The 24,548-nt window shown below is 39.1% G+C and overlaps 2 protein-coding genes across 7 annotated transcripts; one reads left to right on the top strand and one right to left on the bottom strand.

The window, feature by feature from the left end:
• The first annotated feature begins 705 nt into the window (after positions 1-705).
• On the top strand, positions 706-12,538 carry LOC113712276 (COP9 signalosome complex subunit 4-like). The gene is made up of 14 exons (XM_027235616.2): positions 706-1,047; positions 1,161-1,312; positions 2,264-2,367; positions 2,461-2,521; positions 3,866-3,958; positions 4,042-4,142; positions 4,397-4,505; positions 5,329-5,373; positions 5,548-5,616; positions 5,714-5,805; positions 5,937-5,979; positions 11,730-11,789; positions 11,944-12,003; positions 12,132-12,538. Exons 1-14 carry the CDS (start codon positions 918-920, stop codon positions 12,204-12,206), a joined length of 1,194 nt encoding a protein of 397 aa, XP_027091417.1. The 5' UTR covers positions 706-917; the 3' UTR covers positions 12,207-12,538.
• Positions 12,350-22,869, bottom strand: LOC113712275 (probable serine/threonine protein kinase IRE4). 6 transcript variants are annotated; one of them, XM_027235612.2, is made up of 17 exons: positions 22,247-22,869; positions 20,658-20,749; positions 20,376-20,561; positions 19,013-20,260; positions 18,498-18,670; positions 18,164-18,407; positions 17,000-17,092; positions 16,546-16,686; positions 16,358-16,450; positions 15,692-15,884; positions 15,492-15,577; positions 14,982-15,070; positions 14,180-14,231; positions 14,003-14,059; positions 13,571-13,714; positions 12,876-12,953; positions 12,350-12,624 (listed from the first exon to the last, which is right to left on the bottom strand). In XM_027235612.2, exons 1-17 carry the CDS (start codon positions 22,476-22,478, stop codon positions 12,526-12,528), a joined length of 3,300 nt encoding a protein of 1,099 aa, XP_027091413.2. In that variant the 5' UTR covers positions 22,479-22,869; the 3' UTR covers positions 12,350-12,525. The 6 variants fall into 6 exon arrangements, 4 of the variants coding, with proteins under 4 accessions (XP_027091413.2, XP_027091415.2, XP_027091416.2 ...); XM_027235614.2 differs by having other exon boundaries at positions 20,376-20,537; XM_027235615.2 differs by lacking the exons at positions 20,658-20,749; positions 22,247-22,869 and having other exon boundaries at positions 20,376-20,434; positions 20,538-20,567.
• Between the last annotated feature and the right edge of the window lie 1,679 nt (positions 22,870-24,548).

Genomic DNA, 24,548 nt, shown 5'->3' with positions numbered 1-24,548 from the left:
CGGCAGGTAAAAAATAACTCCCAGGAAGCATTTCTTACCTTTAATAGCGGAGGTGGGGGTGGTTAGAGTGGCTCTGTAACAGTATCGAACTGAAAATTTTGTTGGTTCCTGTTAAAAATAAAGACAAATTAAGAAACAAAGAGATCGTTACCGTATAGATAATAGAACAGAGAGACAGAAAGGCGATGAGAAGAAAAAGGCAGTGGCGGAAGAAGGAGGGCGGGCACAGACCAGGAGGGGGTGATCCGGCGAATCAGCAGAAGTGAGAAAAATCTCTAGTTGTCTGTTTATTTGGCTGGCGTCAGCGTCAGGGTAAGAACATATTAAAAACTCTCTCTGTTTTTTCTTCTATTTCTTTCTCTTGGCAAATGTTAATGGCATTGGCACCTCATTATTTATTTATTATAAAAAGACACCTCCTTTATAACCCCTTAATCATTTTTAATTAGATAAAAATATTTTTTATCAAATTTATGACGATCTGCTTTACATAAAGTTGTAATTGAACTGATGTGTACATTTTTCATCTTTTTACCATTTTTTTTGGGGTAAAATCTTTTAACATGAGTTAAATGAGTCCAAGCATTGTTAACAAAAAATTAATGGCCAATTAATTAATGAATGCTAATTCTTTGGGTTTTTGTGAACTGTGTAAACAATTTATTTTGTTTTGCATTTTAGTACAAAATGACCATTTAAATTTTACAATTAAGGAAACGAAAAGGAAAGGTAAGATCAAATCCAAATTTATTATTTTGCATCCCATTCTGCACCACCCTGTCCTATAAAAACCTCGCTTGCTCAAATGTCACCCCCGGTTTATTCCTTACTACTCCACAATCTTACTAGAAAAGCAAAACACCAAAATCTCGGAAGTCTCTGAAGTCTAAACCCTAGGCTAACGACGACGGAGAACTATGGAGAAGGCATTCGCTAGCGCCTCTGGGATCAGTGATCAGAGGCAAAAAATCGAGCAGTACAAGCACATTCTCTCCACCGTACTCGCCTCAAACGATACCGCACAAGCCAAAAAGTTCATCGATCACAGTAAACACACAGTCGATGTCGACATTCTATTGAGTTTGGGTTGCGTTTTAATTTTCTAGGTTTGATGATTTTATTTACTTAGTTTTTCATGAATTTTGTGAAAAAATTTTCAGTGTTATCGGACGATGTACCTCTGGTTGTATCGAGGCAGCTTTTGCTGACGTTCGCGCAAGAGCTTAGGAACTTGGAGCCGGAGGCACAAAAGGAGATTGCGCATTATGCTCTTAATCAGATTCAGCCTCGCGTTGTGTCCTTTGAGGAACAGGTTTCGATTTAGTAATAGTATGTTTACCAGGATTGTCCTCAATGCCGCTTTCGGTCGGGAATTGAAACTGAAATTTCGTGCTTTGGTTATTGTAGATTTAACGTCTACTTTTTGTTCTCGTTATCTATTTGTGATGAAATTGCTTGTATAATTAACCTGATTTAATTAGGCCTAGAATGAAGCTGCTGATTGCCTCACTCAAGTGTTTCTTCATCCTTTTGGATTCTTTTTTAGGAAGACATAGTGCACACAAAGCTGGTTAAACTTACGACAGTAGAGTTATTGGGGAATAGAGGACTTCATGGCTAGGGGATGGGAAATTTTAGGGGTATTTAGGCATCAAAAGTTTTGTTTCTTAACTGTTGACGTATTTTATCCATGTTTAATCAAAATGCATGAAAATGAAACATTATCATGAGATTTGGCTTTTGCTGTGTGAAATAGTACTAATGTTCCTGATTGGAAAGGAATTGTTCTAACGAATTACTCTTTAGCACCTGTGGTATTTGTTTGTGTACCAGAAATGCTAGAATTGCTGTTTGCATCGGTTCTTCTTACATCTGCGTCTTGTTTAGTGGCTTTATCACTTGACTGAATTATGATGCTGATCTCTATTTATTCTTTTGATTCTCCTTGCCCACGAATGTCTAAGGGAGGTTTAGCTGGTGGTGTCCAATTAGTTTTAAAACATGTCTACTGTATGCATAGCTTCATATTCTCACTAGGAGTATTGTGTGGTTGCTTTTTACTGTTCAAATCTTTTGAGTCATAAGGTGGTGCTAATCAGTAACTGCTGGGAGATAATATTTGTTGTATGTCTAATATGTCCATCACTAATCCTCTTCTCTTTGTTTACTTTTTCGTTACAACACAGACGCTTATTCATTGATGTGGTTTATATGGTTGGATTTATCCCTTTTGCTGAATGTGCCTCATAAAAATGGGTTATAGGTGCTGATAATCCGAGAGAAGCTTGCAGAGTTATATGAATCTGAACAATTGTGGTCAAAAGCTGCACAGATGCTGAGCGGCATTGATCTAGATTCTGCAATGAGGTTTGTTAACAATTTTAACAATTACAGTACAACTACCAGGTATCTCAGTTAATCTGCAAAAGCTAATTTTCTGCTTCTCTGCTGTCTTTCTAGAGTGATTGATGATACATTCAAGCTATCAAAGTGTGTACAAATTGCCCGTCTTTACCTTGAGGTACTTGTTCTATTTGTTAGTAGATTTAGTTACTTGTAACTATTTACACATACATATATGTGCTGATACAAAGTGTGGAATCTAGTAAATAACTTATTTTAGACAGGATGTGCGTCTAGTGTCCTTGAACTTGATGAAAGCTGTGCAGGGTGTTGGTTACCTGGAGATCCTAGGACGCATGAAACTGTAACTATTACTGAAATCTGACTTGAAACTGGCACAATCATTGTCACTTAAAAAAAATAATTTATATTTTCCAAAAATCAGCTGGATCTTAGAACAATTACAAATACGGACCTTAAATAATTAGTTCCAAGTATCAATTATTGTTTGTACAGATATGTACCTCGTACAGCAGTTGTATTTATGTATCTGCTATTTGGATTCATGCAATTCAAATGCGTGAAGAACAAAAGAGAAAAAATTTGTTATGAAAATGAACCCAAAAAATAAAAGTGTGCTACTGTTTTTGGGACAGGAACTTTGGGGCTCCAATACCAAACCCAGATAGTTCCACTCTCGCATGAATCACTGAATAGAGTAGCTAGCCATCTGCTGCCAAAAAGAATAATGTTATGAAAATGAACCAAAAAAGAAACAAAAAAGTATGCAATTGTTTTTGGACAGGAACTTTGGGGGGTCACAATGCCAAACCCTGGTGTTCCACTTTTACATGAATCACTGTATAGAGTAGCTAGCCTTCTACTCCCAGGTAACAGTGATAGGACTGGCATTGTTTTCTTATCTTTTGAAGGCTTGTCTGGTCAAGGCATTGTGAGTGGATTCACTAATGAGTTGGACTGGGCACAGGTTGAGTCCTTGTTGAGTATTTGCCTCATTAAACCCTTTGCATTGAGTCAATGGGATGCAGCTTTCACTGGATTTATGCTGGCAAATATCTGCTGTCTAAATCTCAAAGAAATGCATGTTTGTTTGCGCAATCACTATGATATTCTGGGATAGTTGTCCACATGATGCTACACTTTGTTAGTGCAAACGTATTGCATCACTGCAGTTTGGAAACTTTGTCAATCTCACAAACCTCTGTACTTCTCTCTGCTTATCACAATATTCATTTTCTGAAAGCATATGTTCTTTAAATTGATGGAGGAGACATTCAATTTATGTTTTCATCATTTGCTTCACATATTGGATTCTTTTTTACCATGATGGATGATCTAGGAAAGCATTTTACCTGATCTCAAAAAGAATAGCCAAATTGGTCTTGCCATTGACTTTTGGCTTCACAATTGAGCCTTTTTATGCATCTGTCTTGGGAGCTTGTCTGCATGGTCATTGCGTGGAATCAATCTGCCATAACTGCATTCATGGTTACCTGGACAGGATGATGATGCTGTTAATGCAGAAGCCTTTATCAACAAAGCTTCATTTTTGGTTAGCAACAGTGGACACGAAGTGTTGAATTTGCAGTACAAGGTAGACATTATCTGATGTTAAGAATATCTTTTGGCTGGAAATGACATTATTATGCTTTAATCATTGTATCTTGATTGTACCAGGTTTGCTATGCTAGGGTTCTTGATCTGAAAAGAAAATTTTTGGAAGCTGCTCTACGTTATTATGACATTTCCCAAATAGAGAAGCGGCAAATTGGGGATGAGTAAGTTTTCTAGACTTAAACTGCCTCCTTGAAGCCAAATCTGCATACAGATAATTGTCAACATTTGTACTTTAAGAATTGGATATAAAAAGGGGTGATTTGCATTGGGAAATAGATACTGAATGTCCTCAAGAATATACAAGCCTTAATGAAAATCTCTCTCATGAGACATTGATTCATTCTTTTTCGTAGTGATTCTGGAACATCTATACTGGTATTGTGTATGTGCTTCATGAGTATGATTTTTGTTGCAGAGAGCTTGATGAAGAAGCGTTGGAGCAAGCTCTAGCAGCTGCTGTGACATGCACAATTTTGGCTGCAGCAGGTCCTCAGCGTTCACGTGTTCTTGCCACATTGTACAAGGTTGATAATAATGAGAAACTAGATTGCAGGAGCTTTCTATATGCTTTGTTTTGAATTTGGTTAGGCTTAATTACCCTAAGGGGTTAATCCCTGTGTTACGTGATAGGGTTCCTGCTCTTTCTTTTAACCAGACAAATTTCATCTTTGCATTATCATGTTAAACAATCAGTATATGGTATCATTCTCTGAGATTGTGTCTAATATATACCTCTTGATTTTTCATGAGATATGGTCAAAGGAAAATGGGGTTTTACCATTATCACTTTTACAAGTTTATTTCTTCTGCCACTTTATTTCTGATGTATCTTTACAGGCAAAGACAGTTAACCCTTAATTTTCATAGCCTGAAAAGATATGTTTTACACAGCAAATTTCATCTTTGTATTCTCGTGTTGAACAATCAGTACATGGTATCCTTCTCTGAAATTGTGTCTACAATCAAAGGAAAATGGGGTTTTGCTATTATCACTTTTATAAGTTTCCTCTATTTCTTCAAAAGTTCTTCTGCTACTTTACTTCCGATTTATCTTTACAGAAGAGGGTCAAGCCCTGATTTTCATCACTTGAAAAGATATGTTTTGCCTCAACGTTGTGGGTAGAATACTGTCTATAACATCTATCTTTGTAGTCATAATTGTTGGGATCGAACAATGTTTCTCCTATAAGAAACTTATGAATAAGCTTTGAGTAGTTACTAAAATTAGGCTAGTACGATGTGATAATAATAATGAGATGAGTCGTTTTGCCAAAATTAGTGCTTCTGATGGGCCTTTGACTCCTCTCTTCTTTTTTCCTCCCCTAAAATTTCATTACCTTGTTGCAGGATGAACGGTGCTCCAAGTTGAAGATTTATCCAATCTTACAGAAGGTATTTTCTACAACTTGTTTTCCTGTAAACATTATTGAAACTTGCATGTTATCTGATTCATAAGCATAATAATGTGATGCAGTAGATTTGCATATCAAGGCAGGTAGTTCTTTGTTGTCTTCTACCTTTTCATTTCCTTTATGTTTGTCTTTTGATTTTTAACATTGATTCTAGGTTTATTTGGAGAGGATTTTGAGAAAACCAGAAATTGATGCTTTTGCGGAAGAGCTGAAACCACATCAGGTCTAACTTACTTTCTAATTGGTGGTTTGGATGTGATGCTAGATGCAGCTGTTTCTAATTACTGCTTTGATCCCTGGATTGTGTAAATTTATTGCAGAAAGCGCTTCTGCCCGACAATTTTACTGTCCTGGATCGTGCTATGATTGAACACAATCTCTTGAGTGCTAGTAAACTCTACACAAATATAAGGTGGAAAAACCATTTGATATTACTCCTACTATTTACAAATTTTTCAACTTTCTTTTTGCTTTCAATATATCCTGTTGTTGTATTTGTATCTACTTGTGCTTATGTGGTTTTGCATTGTCTCTTTGAAATAGCTTTGATGAGTTAGGGACCTTGCTGGGCATTGCTCCTCAAAAGGTCTGTTTCTTTCTGCCAATTTCAAGTATTTGGTGCCATTCTCGTCAATTTCTATGTTTTCTAGTTGTGTTTGTGTTACGTCTGAAATGAATGAAGCTAGCTGGAATTATCCTGCTAGGAGTTTGTTATGCCACATCAGAGAGCGGGTTGGGTTAGTTACGCCATGTCAGCTATCTTGTTAATTAGTTAGTAACCAAAAATAGAAGGCTTGTGCAGAAAGGGAAAGTTTGCGCGGGAAGTCTGTTACGGAAATGGAAAGCTTGCTGGAATGGAAGTCGGTTAGCTGAAGTAGTATAAAGGAAGCGAGGGAAAGGGGAGAAAGTAGCCTGAAGTATTCTTTCTGATTGTATCCATTTCAATTCTCTGTTCTCTGTTTTCTCTGTAATAACAAATCTCTCTTACTCGAGTTGTCTTCTCCAAATTGCAACTCCTGTTTGAGAGAATTTCCCAGTGGTCTATACTATCCTCTGCATCAGTGGTATCAGAGCTGGGGACAGACCAGCTCGTATAACAATGGCGGAGGGTACTAGATCGCAGGATAACCGAAGGTTGGAGGAGAGCGTGAAGGCTATGATGAAGGAGCAGAAGGAGCAATTTGAGCAAGAGATGGCAGCCCTTAGGAATTTGGTGCTGGAATTGCACTCTCAAAGAGGACAATCCGCAAGGAGTTCGCCGTCTGAAAATGAGGTAACTCAGGGAAGGACGTACCAAGCCCCTACGCGCTTTTCTCGTCTGGAATTTCCCAGATTCCATGGGGAGGACTTTCAAGGGTGGTTGTTCAAGATCGAACAGTTCTTTGAGGTGGATGAGACACCAGTTCATGTGAGGGTGAAGATGGTTGCGATGAATCTGGAGGGGAAGGCTCTCCAATGGCATCAGATTTTCATGAGGTCACGTGTCACAAGAGACTTGCCTGCATGGGAAGACTATATCAAAGAGATGGCCTCCAGGTTCGGGGGATGTTTGTACGATGATCCAATGGGGGAATTAAAAGCCTTAAAACAAGAAGGAACTGTCTTGGAGTACCAAGAGCAGTTTGAAGATCTGCTAAATAGGGTGGATCTCCCTGAAGATTACGCAACCAGCTGCTTCCTCAGTGGTTTGAAGACTGAGATACAACTAGCTGTAAGGATGTTCATGCCAAAAACACTGCAACATGCCAGGACCCTAGCTAAGTTGGAAGAAGCCAAAATTTCAACTCAGCAAAAGAGGAGCGTGATTAAAAATAGTTTCCCTTCTGGTGTGGAGGACAGGTGGAGGAGAGAAAAGAATTCTGAAGGACCATGGAAGAGGGAGATCAACCTTGATCGAACTGGGAGGGTAGATGATAAGGGGTTACTACCCACTCCTAGCCAAGAAAGGGGTGAAAAGGCTCTTGAAGGCCACACCAGGAGACCATTCAAAAGGCTGACCTCCACTGAGATGGATGAAAAAAGAGCAAAGGGTCTCTGTTTCTGGTGCAATGAAAAGTATGGGTTTGGCCATAGGTGTAGGAACAGACAGCTATTTCGATTGGAAGTATGTGCAGAGGATGATGGTGAGGAACTGGAAGTAGAATCTGAGGGGGAGGGAGAGGCCTCACAGGGTAACTTAGCTCACATTTCTTTAAATGCTATGACTCTTACTGCTGTCCCTCAGTTTAGGACAATGCGGGTAACTGGTCATGTAGAGAAGGTTTCAGTGAATATCTTCATTGATTGTGGGAGTTCTCACAACTTTATTCATCCAGATTTAATTAACAAGCTGGGGCTGAGGGTGCAAGAAGTACCACCTCTTATGGTGGAAGTAGCCGATGGCAACAAAATCAACACTAACAAGTTGTGTCGTGACTTCGCTTGGAAAATGCAGAACCAGGCGTTCAAGGTGGATGCCATGGTGTTGCCTGTGGGAGGTTGTGAGTTGGTGCTGGGGGTGCAGTGGCTGTCCACCCTGGGAGATATAAAGTGGAACTTTGGTGAGCTGAAAATGGAATTTCTACAGGGGCAGAGGAAGATAGTGTTGCGAGGGAAGGGCCAACAGGCCATTCAGTTGGTAAGAAGAAGGGTCATGCAGAAGATCTTGCACAAACCGGAGCAGATTGCTTCGGCGCAACTATGCTTTATTGTACCTGTACAGGTAGCAGCAAGTGAACCAGCAAGCAGCTGTTGCCAGATAGAGGGGAATTCTCAGGTAGCTAATTCGACTCATAATCTTGAAGCAAGGGAATTGCAGGAGCTGATAATGCAGTTTGAGGACATCTTCCAAGAACCTTCTGAGCTTCCTCCACACCGAAGTCATGACCATCAGATTATTCTCAAGGAAGGGACACCACCAGTAAATGTAAGGCCTTACAGATACCCTGTCTTTCAAAAAAATGAGATTGAAAAACTAATTCAGGAAATGCTACAATCTGGAGTCATCAGGCACAGTACAAGTCCATTTTCTTCCCCAGTGGTGTTAGTCAAGAAGAAGGATGGAACGTGGAGGATGTGCATTGACTATAGGGAACTAAATGCGGCTACTGTGAAGGACAAATTTCCCATTCCAGTGGTGGAAGAACTGATTGATGAGTTGTTTGGATCTCATTTCTTTACCAAATTGGACCTCAGATCTGGGTATCATCAAATAAGAATGTGTGCTGAGGACATTGCCAAAACTGCCTTCAGAACCCATGAGGGGCATTATGAGTTTGTTGTAATGCCCTTCGGTCTGACTAATGCACCCTCCACTTTCCAAAGTTTGATGAATACTGTATTTAGGCCTTATTTGAGGAAGTTCATATTGGTCTTCTTTGATGACATACTTGTGTTTAGCTCAACCTGGTCTGATCACACCAGGCACTTGCAGATCACTTTTGACACATTAAGGCAGCATAGCTTAAGGGTGAAGAAAAGCAAGTGCTCTTTTGCTCAAACACAGGTGGCTTACTTGGGGCATGTCATCTCAGGAGCAGGAGTACAGGCAGACCCTCAAAAGGTACAAGCCATTCAACAATGGCCTATACCCTCTAACCTGAAGAAGTTAAGGGGCTTCTTGGGACTAGCAGGATACTATAGGAGGTTCATAAGGGACTTTGGGAAGCTGGCCAAACCTTTGACAGACTTGCTCAAGAAGAACAGTTTTGTGTGGACAGACCAGGCTACTGCAGCATTCGCAGCATTGAAGCTGGCTATGAGTTCCCCACCCCTGCTGGCTTTACCTGATTTTTCCCAGGTCTTTGAAGTAGAAACGGATGCCTCAGGTGATGGTATAGGGGCAGTCCTGAGTCAGAAGGGAAGACCCTTGGCTTTCTATAGCCAAGCTTTGGCCCCAAAGCATAAGGGTCTATCCGTATATGAAAGGGAAATGATAGCTATCGTGAGTGCAGTTCAAAAGTGGAGGCCTTATCTACTGGGCAGGCGCTTTATCATTAAGACTGACCACCAGAGCCTTAAATACATGATCGAGCAGAGGGTGTCCACGCCTATGCAACAGAAATGGGTAGCCAAACTTATGGGGTACGACTATGAGCTTCAATACAGGAAGGGAGTTGACAATGTGGCGGCGGATGCATTATCCAGGCTGCCTTCTGACAGTGCAGCAATATTAGCTCCCATCTCAGTCATTCGCTCAGCATTACTTACTGAGATTCAACAGAGTTGTGTTCAGGATCCCTTTTTGCAAGGCATTATACAACAGTTGCAGGATTCGACAAATGATTCTCAGCTGGTGCACTATTCCTACCAGAACCAGCAACTGAGGAGGAAAGGGAAGTTGGTAGTGGGAAATGATTCTGCCTTAAGGAAGAAGCTCATTCGATTGTGGCATGATACCCCCATTGGGGGGCATTCAGGGGTACAGGTGACATATAGAAAACTTAAGGAGCTGGTGTACTGGAGAAACATGCAGAGGGATGTCGAACACTACGTGGCTTCTTGTGATGTTTGTCAGAGGCATAAGGGGGAAAATGTGGCTTATCCAGGTCTGCTACAACCCCTAAGCATTCCAGAACGTGTGTGGTCTGACATATCCCTGGACTTTGTGGAAGGACTACCTCAATCTCATGGGAAGGATACTGTTCTTGTGGTGGTGGATAGGCTCAGCAAATACGCTCATTTCATTGCCCTCAAGCACCCCTACACGGCCCTCTCAGTGGCACAGGCATTCTTGGATAATATCTATAGGCTCCATGGCCTCCCTAAAACTATAGTTAGTGATAGGGATGCCATTTTCATTAGTCACTTCTGGAAAGAGTTGTTTCAGCTATTGAAGGTCCAATTGTGTTTATCTACTGCTTATCATCCTCAGTCAGATGGCCAGACTGAGGTTGTTAATCGCTGCTTGGAAACTTATCTGAGGTGCATGTGTAGTGATCACCCCAAGCAATGGTGCTTTTGGTTACCACTAGCAGAGTTCTGGTACAATACGAATTTTCACTCAGCAATCAGGCGCACTCCGTATGAAGTTCTCTATGGTCAGCCACCTCCCTTGCACATCCCTTACATGCCGGGCAGCTCATCTGTTGATAGTGTGGATAGGAGCCTGGCTGCCCGAGAGGCCACCCTTCATCTACTTAAGCACAACCTCCAAAAGGCTCAACATCGCATGAAGCAACAGGCTGATCAACACCGATCTGAGCGAATCTTTGAGCTAGGAGATTGGGTTTATGTTAAAATCCAACCATATAGGCAGCACTCACTCAGGACTCATTCGTGCCAAAAGCTGTCTCCACGATATTTCGGTCCTTTCCAGATTATTGCCAGGATTGGTTCCGTTGCCTACACAGTCCAACTTCCCCCGGATGTCAAGATACATCCCACTTTTCATGTTTCCCTTCTGAAGAAACATGTAGGGGATCATCCGGTGCAGCCACACATCCCTGTTCGTGTCACTGATCAGGGTCATCTGCTGGTGGAGCCAGTGGCTATTTTGGATAGGAGATTGGTTCGTAGGGGGCGAACAGCTGCGACACAGGTCTTGGTGCAATGGAGCAACAGTTTTCCAGAAGACGCGACGTGGGAGTACTGGTTTGATCTTCACCAGAAATATCCGCACTTCAGTTCTTGAGGACAAGAACTCTTTGGGGAGGGGAGTATTGTTACGTCTGAAATGAATGAAGCTAGCTGGAATTATCCTGCTAGGAGTTTGTTATGCCACATCAGAGAGCGGGTTGGGTTAGTTACGCCATGTCAGCTATCTTGTTAATTAGTTAGTAACCAAAAATAGAAGGCTTGTGCAGAAAGGGAAAGTTTGCGCGGGAAGTCTGTTACGGAAATGGAAAGCTTGCTGGAATGGAAGTCGGTTAGCTGAAGTAGTATAAAGGAAGCGAGGGAAAGGGGAGAAAGTAGCCTGAAGTATTCTTTCTGATTGTATCCATTTCAATTCTCTGTTCTCTGTTTTCTCTGTAATAACAAATCTCTCTTACTCGAGTTGTCTTCTCCAAATTGCAACTCCTGTTTGAGAGAATTTCCCAGTGGTCTATACTATCCTCTGCATCAGTTTGCTCGTTATTGGTTATTTTGGAGTTCATTTTGTATTGCTTCATTGAAGTACAGAGGCTATCCCCACCTATGTTGGAGAATTCTTGATTATATATGTCATTGGAATATGCAGTCAATTAATCTCATTGGAAAATAGTAGCCAGCATTTTCAAGTGTTGTTTGCATCTTCTCAACGGGTTTAATGCAATTATTTTACACTATTTAATCTGTAGAATTCTTGGTGCATAGGTACGTGTGTATAAACCTACATGTCTTCTGGCCTTCGGAACTTATGTTGTATTTTCTTTTCAGGCTGAGAAAATTGCTTCAAGAATGATATGTGAAGATCGAATGAGGGGATCTATTGACCAGGTAGATCCTAGATCTTTTTCAGCGACGAGGAGTTCTCTACATTTCTCTTTCATTTGTTTGTTATTGCACAACCTCGCTCATGCCCATCGAAGCTCAGAAATTATGAATGCACCGTTTCTCATGAACTTTTCTAATACGGGATCCATCTTGTCAGGTTGAATGTGTCATACATTTTGAGGATGATTCAGAGGAATTACAACAGTGGGATCAACAGGTAAATTTCTGCTTATGTTGCCCTGCCTTTCCTAGATGGTCAGGTCATTTTCATCAAATAAAATGCATGATTGGCAGCTTTCACTTTATTTAATTGTTCGTTCTGACATATTATGCTGCTTTTGACAGATTGTTGGGCTGTGCCAAGCTCTGAATGATGTCCTCGATAGCATGGCAAAGAAGGGCTTACCAATTCCTGTCTGAAGGATGTTAGTTACGAGGATCTCCTCTCTGTTATTTTGGGAATACTTTTGAAATGGTATCTTACATCTTTGCTTCTACAGCAGATTTGTCATCGTCCTGGCGGTTGAACGTCTTTGTACATGTCCTGAGTTCTTTCTGATCAATGTCTTCAAAAATGCTTTTTCCCAAAACATTTGTACATGTCCTAGTGCATTTGAAGGGGCTTAAATGAGCTTTTTAGAAATCCTAAGTGCAAAGTGCGTCTATTATGTACATTTTGATTTACAAATTAATCAAGTTCCCCGGTACTTTCTATTTGAAAATGAATCAATAAAAACCGCTATTTTTCTGGATTTCTGCTTGGCGAAGAGCACTTTGACGAGTCCTTTCCTCCCTGTAACAGCACATCATGATTGATGGATGCCAGCTGCGACAAATTCTGTAGAAAAGTGCAATAGTTTAGGCTCGATTTGTCGAAGGAACGTCTAACTGATGAAAGCTACGGTATGAACCACAAAATGAGAGCAACACTATGAACTACGGTATTCATCATACATTAAACCGGCAATGTGTTTCAGCAACGCTATGAACTACAAAAAGAGAGCAGCGCGCTGTCTAATGCAAGTAATTGGAAATTGTTCAAAAAATGTAAACCAAAAGTGTGTTTTGCATTTCCAAAATAGAAGTTACCTTGAAGGAAAAATTAATCGAAGAAAGATCAAGAGGAGAAGGATCGAACTCTGCAAGATCACCACATTCGTCCATCTTCTGTAAAGGAACAAAGAGGAAAGGGAAGTTTATAATTGTCCATCAATTAGGATACATTTGTCTTTCTCCAAAGTGCATTAATCATAGATTCCATCAAGGAGGCATTGTAGCCGTTGCTTAACAGGTTAAGTGAAAATCGAAATATTCATCTACACTTCGAACAAGCATAAATGTAACCAGAGCCATACTTCATGGACAAACGAAAAAACAGTAGGTAACAAGGAGCAGATTCTTGCATATCTAGCGATTCACACACACAACAGATAATGGTTCCCCACTCCACCCTTGTTGATCCCTGCAAATGGAATTATTCACAAACCCACAATGAAGACACAGAAAAGCAATAAGTTCATTACAGTTCCTGATGTAAAATCAAAAGTAGTTAGAGATCACATGCTTGACTACAGGCCACCAGAGGCATGATTGAACATTTACACGTGTCTTCAACTAATGCCTAGGAAGGATGTTGAATTGAAATGACATAAGATCAGACAGTAAGTACACAATTTTAATTTTAATTCTAATTTGAGATTCCAAGCCTTTGCAGATAAAAGTGTTAGCATTTTGCAATGTGTATATTTGAGTAAAGATAGCAATCAAGGACCGAGCTGATATACCTCATGCCCAGAATTTGAGCACAAATCAGAAACATCAGAAGCAGTATCACTACAATCCCCATCATCCTGTAATCCAATCGAATTATACCGGGAGACAAAATAGCTTGTGTCATCCATACTTTCAGGTTGTGGTACAAAGGCAGCCTATGAAAACAATCACTGGCAGTTAGTAAATAATATGGGGAAAATGGTGACAATAACCAAGCAATTTAAAGAAATGCCTAAATACTAGATTAATAAACAGCATTCTGAAAGTTTTTTCTTAAATTCAAGATAATCCTTTTTCTCCTCAAGAAATTTGTGCAAACAAAAGCTGAAAATGACCACATTCTGCAGAAAAACAGCTAAAAAAAAAAAAGCTCATAATTAACCACTCCAAACATGAAAATGCAACACAAAGGAACAAGCGCCAAATATATTTCCAGTGCTGACCTTTTGTAAAGCTAGATTGTCCCAGTCAACTCCCCTGAAAAAGGGATGTGCTTTGACCTGTGCAAGGATCAAGGAAATATTAGATTATCTTTGGAATGCACTACTACTTATTTTCTCAGTGATCAGAACAAATAGAGAATTTTAATTTGACAACAAATTACGCAAGATCATTTAAACCTCTGATGCTCCCTTTGCTCCAAGCCGCAGATCTGGGTCATGGTCAAGAAACCTACAAGATTGATTTGACATCAGTCGTGGAACAGGTAGTCTAGTAGTTGACACAGAACAGAGGCGAGGCGAGGCAAAAAGAAAAAACAAACTATTGCAAGAAGTCAGCTACCAGTTTTAACAGCCAAAGTCATCAGTGTAAATTTTCCTTAGTTTAAAAACATAGATTCACATCCAAATATCAGATAGCCTTGGCTTAAATTACATGTAATCGAGAGGTTCCCTCCTTTTACTCAAGAACTCAACAGAAGAGAGGGTAACGCGCTGACTTGGAGAGCCCTATTCTTTAAGTGTTAAATCCATGAACCTAAAATGGTAATTTTCGTGTAATATTCTGTCAGCAATCATGCAAAATGTAACAAAGAAGAAAAACCATGTTATATCAACTATAAAATAAAAAATTCAAAATTGAGCTATACATTCAGGCCATATTAGCTTACTGTTCATGCAATAGAAAAATTAAACTAGATGATGACCTCGAAATTTATGACAACATCATTACATACTTCTAAACAATGACTACTAATTGACTTGCATTATAGTCTAGTCAAAGAAGCTTTTTACCATTGCAGACACAGACTGTTGGAATTCAACTAACTGCAGCATATAAAAATATAGGAGCCACGAACCAAAATGTTCGAGATAATGCCTTGCTTATTCTGAGACATGGGAAAAGGCATCTATAGTGCTGATAAAATACTGCATGTTACAAATACAATCTCACGACATATAAAAATTTGTACAAACTAACCTGTCAATCAAGTCTTGGGCTTCATGGGACATCTCAATAGGAACAGAAGGCCAAGGAATGCTCCTGTTTAGTATATTGTCAAAGATTATCTGTCCAGCCAAGAACATGGGCAACTGGAGTGAGAACAAATATAGTAACTCTCACTGCACAAAGTAAAACTATTTAATGTTTGGTCATACAGGGATTAATAAAGAATTTATAAGAAGAATTAGGCAAAGCATATGCATGGAAAACATTCCACAGACGATAAAAAGCAATACAGGCTTAGTCTATGATGCATTTCCTCATCTTAATGATGCATGAAAAATTAAAAAAAAAAAAAATCCACAGTCCAGTTTGCACAAAGTAAAACTATTTAATGTTTGCTCATACAGGGATTAATAAAGAATTTATAAGAAGAATTAGGTAACGCATATGCATGGCAAACATTCCACAGTCCAGTTTGCCTACTTTTGTAATCAGTTGCTCTGACGTCCAAAAACATTAAAAGCCTACTCAAATGAATTCTACCTCTGGAAGTTCAGCAGTGAACGGTGGAAATCCTGTAATGAGTTCAAATAGTATAATTCCAACAGACCACCAGTCTGCCGCATAACCTGCAGAAATGACCCAAAAATGATTGTACAACTTAGGCTTCATTGAATAACTTTGAACTGTTTCTGGAAGGAGAATGCTTCAAATGGAGAGAAGGGAGCAGTTAGCCTCTGGACCATGTTGTGTTCCAAGAAGAATTTCAGGTGCCAAGTAGTCTGGAGTGCCAACAGCTGATCGCTGACATCTATCAACAGTATCTGGATTGTTCTGACCATGATCACCCGAACCATTATTTTCCTTTGTCTCACATCTTGATAAATCACTTGTACTGTTCATAAGACCAATCTTTGACAGCCCAAAATCTGTAAGCTGGTCAAATAATCTGTTTTAGAATTTTATCACCACAATGATGGGTACTGGACTTGCACAAGTAACTCACAATTGAAACATACTTGTGTTTCTGAAACACTTCTTTCTTGTGATTTCAATTTTTCTTCCTCACTTAGAACTTCCCCTCTCCCAAATGCCCCCCCCCACCCCAAAAATAAAATAAAATAACCATTACTAGTTTGTCCTAAATACAGATTTAGACTAACCTTAGCAAATCTGGTAAATAAAATGGTTCACAACAAGTTTTGTTTTGATACTTTTGACCAAAAGAAATAAAGTCAATTCAGACTTGTAAAACTTTTGAGGTATTTTAACATCTCTATTCTGTCAAACCAAACTTGCATAAAGGGGAAATGCATTGCTATGATTTATAGAAAGCCATACAACACTGCATATGATTTTCCTCTTTCAGGTTGTAGCATATATATTCAACACACACTGTGCTACCATACCTTGATATGCCCATCATGTGCAATTAATATGTTGTCTGGTTTCAGATCACGATGCACAATTCCCAGAGAATGAAGGTATTCCAATGCAAGGACCTGAAAGCATCCCAATTTGGATTAGAAAGTTGCAAGGACCTGAAAGCATCCCAATTTGGATTAAAAAATTTATCCACAGGATTAATTTGTCGTACCAATTCTGAAATATATATACGAGCCACATCTTCTTCAAGGCAACCAACTTTCTGAAGCAAAGAGTACAAATCTCCACCATTTAGGTATTCCATTACCAAGTAAAGATGGTCCGTACTGGTAAATGAATAGAAGAACCGAACCTGCAGGGACAAGATCAGACATCCAGAATTATGCTGTGTCATACTTCCAACGGCTCAAACTGGCGAGCATTAACAGCCTCAACAGTTGAATGTTCAAGTACATGGTTCTTTCACTAAGAAATACGACAGATATAGTAGAATTGAAGCAGCATGAGTGGCATGAGGACCAAGAATAAAACATATTTGAAGCAGCACTGAAGCATGAACTACAAGAATAATTAATGAATTAAAAAAAAAAGAGAAATTGGATATTACCACAGAAGGATTCCGTACAGTTATCAAGATGTTACAAAAGAGAGAAATTGGACATTACCACAAAAGGATTCCGGACAGTTATCAAGATGTTTCGCTCTGCCAAAATACGGTCAATATCATTCTTCCGCAACATGTCCATTTTCTTGAGCACCTAAACAAAGCGACAAAGTACATTACCTCAAGAATAGACTTAAAAGTGCATAACACCTAACTAAATGACAGCTATATATGAGGTGATGGACATTACCAAAAATTTCACAAGCCAACATAATCTACAATCTTGATGAGTAAAAAATTGGCACTTCTAACAATACTACAGTTTCAAACATACTTTCTGGTCCTATAAATTAAAGTTAAAAATCAACGAGAAGTTACATCTTTACATGCCTTGTGATTGTGGGATAGTGGTTAAAATACTTGCTACAAAGAGCCTAATTTCATCCACCCGTGATGAGTTCAAAAGAACATACAGGTTCTACAGTGAAAAATATAAGGAGGAAAGGAGAGAGGGTTCTTGTCCACAAGTACACAGCAACAACTAAAGGTGCTCAAGCAGCACCACGAGAAGTTACCTTCTATCTAATCCAGAACAACCAGACAATCCTTACAACTTAAATTATATACATTGGTGCTACAATTTTTTTTATTTTTAGTTGAATGGGTCATATGCCCTTTGTGACTCCCAATGCAAAAAAAAAAATCCAGAACGACTATATTTTGACAACAAAGGACATCAAAGAGGGGAGAACATTTTTGAAACCTATGGCCATCTAAACAAAGATAAACTTTAGTTAGACAGGAAGACTTGTAAGTAGATCATGCTAGGTCATATAACCCCAACCCCAAGCCCACCCCACAGCACATGGCCCCACCAAAGGAAAAAACAAAAGACCCAACCCAACCCCATCCTTTGGCTGATGATATTGTACCATCAATTGATTGCAGATGTCAAATCATATTGTCTCCACAGTATGTCAAATGAATCCCAAAATTTCAATTGCAACAAGTTAATTCAATTATATAATAGAACCAACTTCTTATAGATAACATTAAAACTTCCCAATTTGAAACTAGAACCTGAAATCAATTCCATAAATACAAGCTAAAATCTCCACACATTCTGCCGTAAAGTATCAAACTATGATGTTTACAGCTACAGTTCCAACAACTGAAAGTGTTGGGGGAAAAAAAAAATTCAAGTGTTGGATTGATTGAAGAGTACCTTAATTGCAAACAAATCCCCAGTTGTTCGCTTTCGAGCCAGATAGACTTTACCAAAGGCACCCCTACTGATGGGCTTGATAATTTCAAAATCATCAATACTTGTTCGTTCTTTATGCAAGGGATGTGAAGGTGTAGAGATTGTACTACTCTGAGATCCATTATCCAGCAGCATTTTGGCACTTTCTGGACGCTGAATATCACTTTTTGGGTCCACCAGATTGCAAGCAAGTAAAAATTTCTCTCTGCATAAATGTAGCATTTGTTGGTAGCTTCAAAGTTCTATCTTTATTTTCCATTTTATGTTTCTTGTCTTGTATGGGACTTAAAATTACCGCAGAAGATTTTCTATTCGACCACCGAACGTATCTACAACAAGAGCTCTGAGCTTGCTCTGTTGCAGTACATCCTGCAAATCTTCCATGCAAGCAAGTAGAAATTCATTGGATCCTTCATCTGAAAGATCAGTGCCTGCCACACAGCGAGCAATGTCCGCAAGGTCAGCCATCTGAAATGAAACTTGAGCATTAGAACATGTAAGATTCTTTTCCACATGTTGCACTCAATTATTTTAAGCTAATGGAATCAAAATGGATATCCAATTATTAATACATACCAACAAAGAAAAAAACCAAAAATAGTAACAGTAAATGATAGACTAGCAGAACAACCTCCAAAGTCACTGGAAAAAGACTAACTCCAAAAATTTTCCTTTCCTACTTGTCTTTTTAAAAGCAGATAACCACTGTTATTGCTTCTTTTTGGCTATATATTAGTTTTCAGGCACTTCACAATTATTCAAAAGATGGCCTGTCAACCAACATGCATAGATCAATTCAGGATGAACAACCTGTTTTACATCCTCCAACTCAGATGGATTATTGTGATCTAGCCAGAATAGGTCAAAACTTCCAGCCCTAGGAGTATTTGTTGATGAGGCTGATGTCATGCTCCCAGTTGAAGAAGGTGGACCATAAAGATTGAGCTTGCTGCCCCAGTAGCCTTTGGAGTTAATAAAACTTGCGATTTGGGAATCTTCTATACAGGCAGTGTCCATCTCATGAATATCCTCAAACATCCCATCCATCCCCCTATTCCGGAATTCATTTACCTTAGGCGAATAAACTTCAGATGCTACTGCAGAATCTGCTAATTGCATCCTTGAATATTCAGGGCTCTCATCTGTAGCTTGAATGCTGAGATTACGAGACTCTACTAGCTGTTCCAGTAGCTCTGCAAGTCTTATAAGACGCTCATTTACATCTAAAGAATTCAGATAACATTTGTCTGCATAGGCACATATATATGAATGAGACTCCAGATGAGTAATAGGAACGAGTTCCTCACATATCCTGCATATTACTAGATTAGAATCCTCCATATAATTTTCCTGCTCCTTAGACACGTTAATGCTAGCTCTGTTAGTTGATTTTTCACTAAATCTGCCACCCAATTCATCCACTTCTTGGACATTGGGAAGGACACGGGAGGTCTCAGAAGGTAAATTTTGTCCAATGCTCGTGAAATCTTTTGGAAACATTGCATCAACCTGTTGAACAGCTGCTTCAAACCTGTGCTGGGAAGGTCGAAAGAGAGTATACGCATGATTTCTCTTCTGAAGGTTTCTTTTAGAATCATTCTTAAGGTTTATAGCATAATCTGACTCAGAACCAGCCATCTCTTGATTGACAAACCAATTTACTTCAATAGAAGGAATGCTTTTCAAACATTCTTGGAACTTGTGGAGAGATTTTCCATCAACTGGCTCAGCATCCTTCTCAAAATGCAACAATCTTGTGCACCTTGTCAATATGAAAAGCATGCGTGTCAACAACCATTTCAACAATCCTGCTTGACATTGCTGCCTCTTTGCAGTCAAATCTTGGACAATCTCTTCACATTTGGTTCGAAACTTGGAGGCGGCCATTTCAGTGCATTCTTGGGCAAGAATGAGAAGTTGCTCTGCCATTCTATGACCTTCCTGCGACAAGGAATCATCCTGCAGTATCTCCATTAACTCCTTTGAGAAACAGTCAAGCTCTGTGTTGACCACTTCTTTGGCAGCATCGAACCTTGAATGCAATGATCTGAGCAGCTCCTGAATTCAGATGTATGGAAAAGAAACCAATGAAGGCTCAAGGGAGTCGTGTTTGAGTTTTACATCATGTTGTACAACACAATTTAAGAAGCTGGTACTCTGCAGTTACTTGTACCTTCATATCATTGAAACTTCGAGCACGAGGCTGCACAGATGGGATGCCACCTTTTGGACCTAATTCGTGTGAAAAACTTTTCAGACCTTTGTGCATTTTATGGTTGCTTGTGACTTCTAATGCAGATTGTTTTGCAGTTGTATGCTTCATCATTGTGCGTACCTGTCCAGTTTGAGAATCATTACACTGCAAGGTTACATGACCAGCTTAGCAACATCAACATTCAGATTCAAACAAGGTGGAGATACAGTCACGCAAGCTAGATATATCTGCAAATATCACCTCCAGCTGTTGGGGCACATCATCTGCCACTTGATCAGAATCCTTAGAGAGATGTGAAGTAAACCACCTAGCTCTTCTCTTGGTTTTCAGTCCTACACCATTTAGACGTTCAACTTTATAATATTAATATATCATTCATTTGACATCCATCAATCAAGATTCAACAATGACTTCTAAATAACATATCTAAATAACATATTTCGAATAAAAAGGTAGAAAATTATCATCAGAGGAAAAATGAAGTGAAGGACTTGGTTATGCTCATCCTATCAATGTTGAGAATAAGAATCTGAACAATATCATACCTCCAAAACAGGCATGATTGCAGTTAAAGCTTGTGGATGTGTTGTAAATCTAAAGGGACTGAAGTGACTACTGGAGACTTAACAGTACAACAAAACTGAACCGACAGGTGATATTAATATCTTCAGCCAAGCGAGGTTGTACAGGAAGTCATCTGACAGTGTTAATTTATTAAGCAGCATCCCTTTGCAAACTATGGATCCTCAAGCATTATATAACAGATTATTGGCAGATTAAAGCCCATGGTGATTTCATGGAGCCAACCACATACATAGACCATAACTTCCCCTACACTAAGAAACCGTAAACTCACAACATATCTGTGTCCTTCTCTTTACCCCTCCTGAATTGCTCAGATGAATAGCAAGATACTGCTGACATTCATTGTAAAGTAAATGTGTCTTATTCCTCTGTTGTTGCTGAGGTATGACAGTTCACCGTATGGACAGATGATTATTGCTCGAGATCTTACATCATCTGTTCCTAAGCGACAACTCTAAACTGGTGATCATAGGGCTGCAGAGATCTAACAAGTACTCAAGCTTACATTTCAACCAGAGCAGTGGCTTCCAATGCTTATCGCCGAGGACCACGACCATCATGACAATAGTGGTCTACCTAGCTTAGCCTAACACACTGCTTAAAATAATTTCTAAAGGAAAACGTGCTACTGCAACATAAATAAATAAACGCGACTTAGTAAACTATGAATCACCCTATCACGAGGAACTAATTTGAAACATCAGATACTGTTCCATGAGACTACTAAAGCGTCATTAACTCACTGGATGTTTACGACGATAGTTCTGCCAAAAACAGGTAAATTTAACTTCATCAATTCGGAATTTCAGATACCAGAATAAATCACCAGCAAATGAAGTAACACTAAGTTGACACTTGAGCTCAATAATTAGGACAAAATAAAAAAAGAAATTTAAAAGTTAAATAGGTATGCACACATAGTGGAGTATTCTTTCTTCTACTCTATCGTTTTCATATCATGACAATGATTTTGACAAACAAAACAACAGCAGATAATAGGTAAAAACATTAAATTCACGTGATTACGATCCACAAATAGCCTCTCTCCACCACTTCTCAAAAATTACCAAAATCAACGCCTCCGCTACTTCCATAACTACAGCAAACATCTTCACGTCTGCATGACGTTCGTGTATTTCTCTTTTAAACAGGAAATAATTCTATGTACTGCATGTACAAGTTTAATTAATTATTTCCTTATCCAAATTTGGAAGATTAAAAAAAAAAAGCAAAATAACTCGAACCTTCTCGAGGACTGTTGATTCTCACACGTCCTTTAACCAGAGCTCCGAACTTCTGCTTGACATAAGGCCGCAAGGAGCCAGGAGAGTCAGCGTTCAAATTCTCAGAATCTTCAATTCTCGAGCTTCTCCTCTCCTTGTCCTTCGACGATGCCACTCGCCGAGTCTTAATCCGGTTCAAGCCGGTGGGAATTCCGGTTTCCGTCAACGAGTTCCGGTTCGGCTCTGCCGCCATCGCTAATTCAGCTACTTATTTTCACTTACAAATAAACTCCTAATTTTTGAGAGCATCTGTTGAAAGCAAGGGAGCTTCTGAATAGCTAATAATAACTAAAAAAAAAAGGACTGAAGCGAAGAATTTAAATAGGAGGAGCAAATGTTTGAATTGTTTTGGACAGCGCCAGAGCAGTTGTATAGAGAGAGAGAGAGAGCCTTATTGATGCTTCAGTTTTGAACTTTTGAATATGGGAATGAACAGTAAGCAATAGTAATAAGGGGGAGGGTGGGAGGAATCAGGAGTGGTGTTGGATGCGTGGATGCTTAGAAAAGGTCATCGCAAGAAAGGTGGGTGCAAGTTCAACTACAAAGTCCAGAATGGCCCTTTTTTTTTTGGGTCGTTAGATGAATACCGGCAATTCTAGAGCAGTGTCCAAAATATTTCTTCTATTAATAGCAAGAAGTAAAAATTAAAACCCCAAGAGAAATGAGGTCATTAGGGTATTAGCGGCCTTGTTTGAATTGTCAGTTTTCGGAGAAATCCTCTCTATGCATTTTTCCTGAGTAAAGAAAAGATGTACAATAAAAAAAAACATCTTAATATAAGCAAATTGAGTTTATGATTGCATTATTGAAAATCAAATATGCACTTTTACTTATCATACCATATTAACACTACAAATAGCGGCGGAGTCAGAAAAAATTCTTAGTGAGGGCAAAATTAATACTAAAATTTTTTACCTACTCTTTTTCTAGTTTTTTAAGCCAAAAAATATTCATCAACAAGTTAAAATGAAATTTTTTTTAATTTACTTCAAATGAAATTTTTTGGCCTACATATTCTTTTATAATATTGGTTCATAACTAATTTAGAGGATCACATATTTCTTTCACTTCGTTTATAAGAAAATTTTGAAAATAGACTCGAGATTATATCAAAGTTTTATGGATATTATAAAAATTTACGGGAGAACAATGGGTCATGCCCCCAGTGCCCACCTTAATCCGCCATGACTACAAATGATAAAAATCGTTCACAATTGAAAAAAGTTCCTTTGACTTAATTTAAAACCTAATGTGCAAATTGCTGCTAACACCTATGGCAATGAATAAAAAAGGAAAAAAAAATCACAATCCAAAACGAACGTGAACTTTGTCTCTTCAGCGAACATTTTCTTTGATTTATAAGATTTAAAAAAAAAAAAGAATAAGCAGCTTAATCTCAAGATTAAATATCCAAGGAGTAGTGATTAATACCAAGTACGAGTGGAATATTGATATTTTATTAGCAAATTTGCGTATTCACCATGCGACAAATTCACGGGTAGATAGGAAATCGGTGCCGGCATGTTAGTGGCAAAATTCTCGCTCTTTTGGATGGATGGGGCCAAGAACTCAAGAAGATCGGTGGGAGCAAACTGCAAAACGCAAATGTACCAAAAACCTGATACAACTAGCCTTTGACCTGCTTTATTCCTTTTCATAAACGGATTTTAATCCTCTTTTTCTGTCGTGCGTCACAAAAGTGTGGCAAGGCGAACTTTTCAAATTTGGATGAAGTCACCAGCAACAGCAACGGCCACGCGACGGGTGGAAGGCAGGTGGTTTTTGAAGGGAGCAGGAACGGGTTTAGTTTATGATGGCTGACGACGTCGCTATGATAGGAGTCAGTCAGCACCCAGCAGTTGCGTTTTCCAGATGATCATTTCGTTGGTTGGGTGGCTCGATACGCATGCTGTAGTGTTTGCACTTCCCAGTCCCACTGCCCACCATCTTCTGTTTTCCATTTTGTATTGTGCGGAAGCATTTGGAAAGCCGCAATAATCATTCCTTCTTAGAATGATTGACCCAAAACATAGACAGATAAACCATAATTTGGTGGTGTTTGGATCGCAGTTTTCAATTAATAGATTTTATATATTTTTTAATGAACATATTTTTTTTAACTATATTTTTACCTTACACGTATCAAATAGTTACAATCTAAATCGGTGCGGGTGCGGGCCACACTTGATACATACGGTAATTTCTATCTACTTGAAACGAAGAAGATTCATTCTCCATTCATTTCACGTTTTGCTCTGACGTT

Source organism: Coffea arabica, chromosome 10e (genome assembly GCF_036785885.1).
Source record: "Coffea arabica cultivar ET-39 chromosome 10e, Coffea Arabica ET-39 HiFi, whole genome shotgun sequence".
NCBI classification, from domain to species: Eukaryota; Viridiplantae; Streptophyta; class Magnoliopsida; order Gentianales; family Rubiaceae; genus Coffea; species Coffea arabica.
This window is presented reverse-complemented; position numbering and strand designations above follow the sequence as displayed.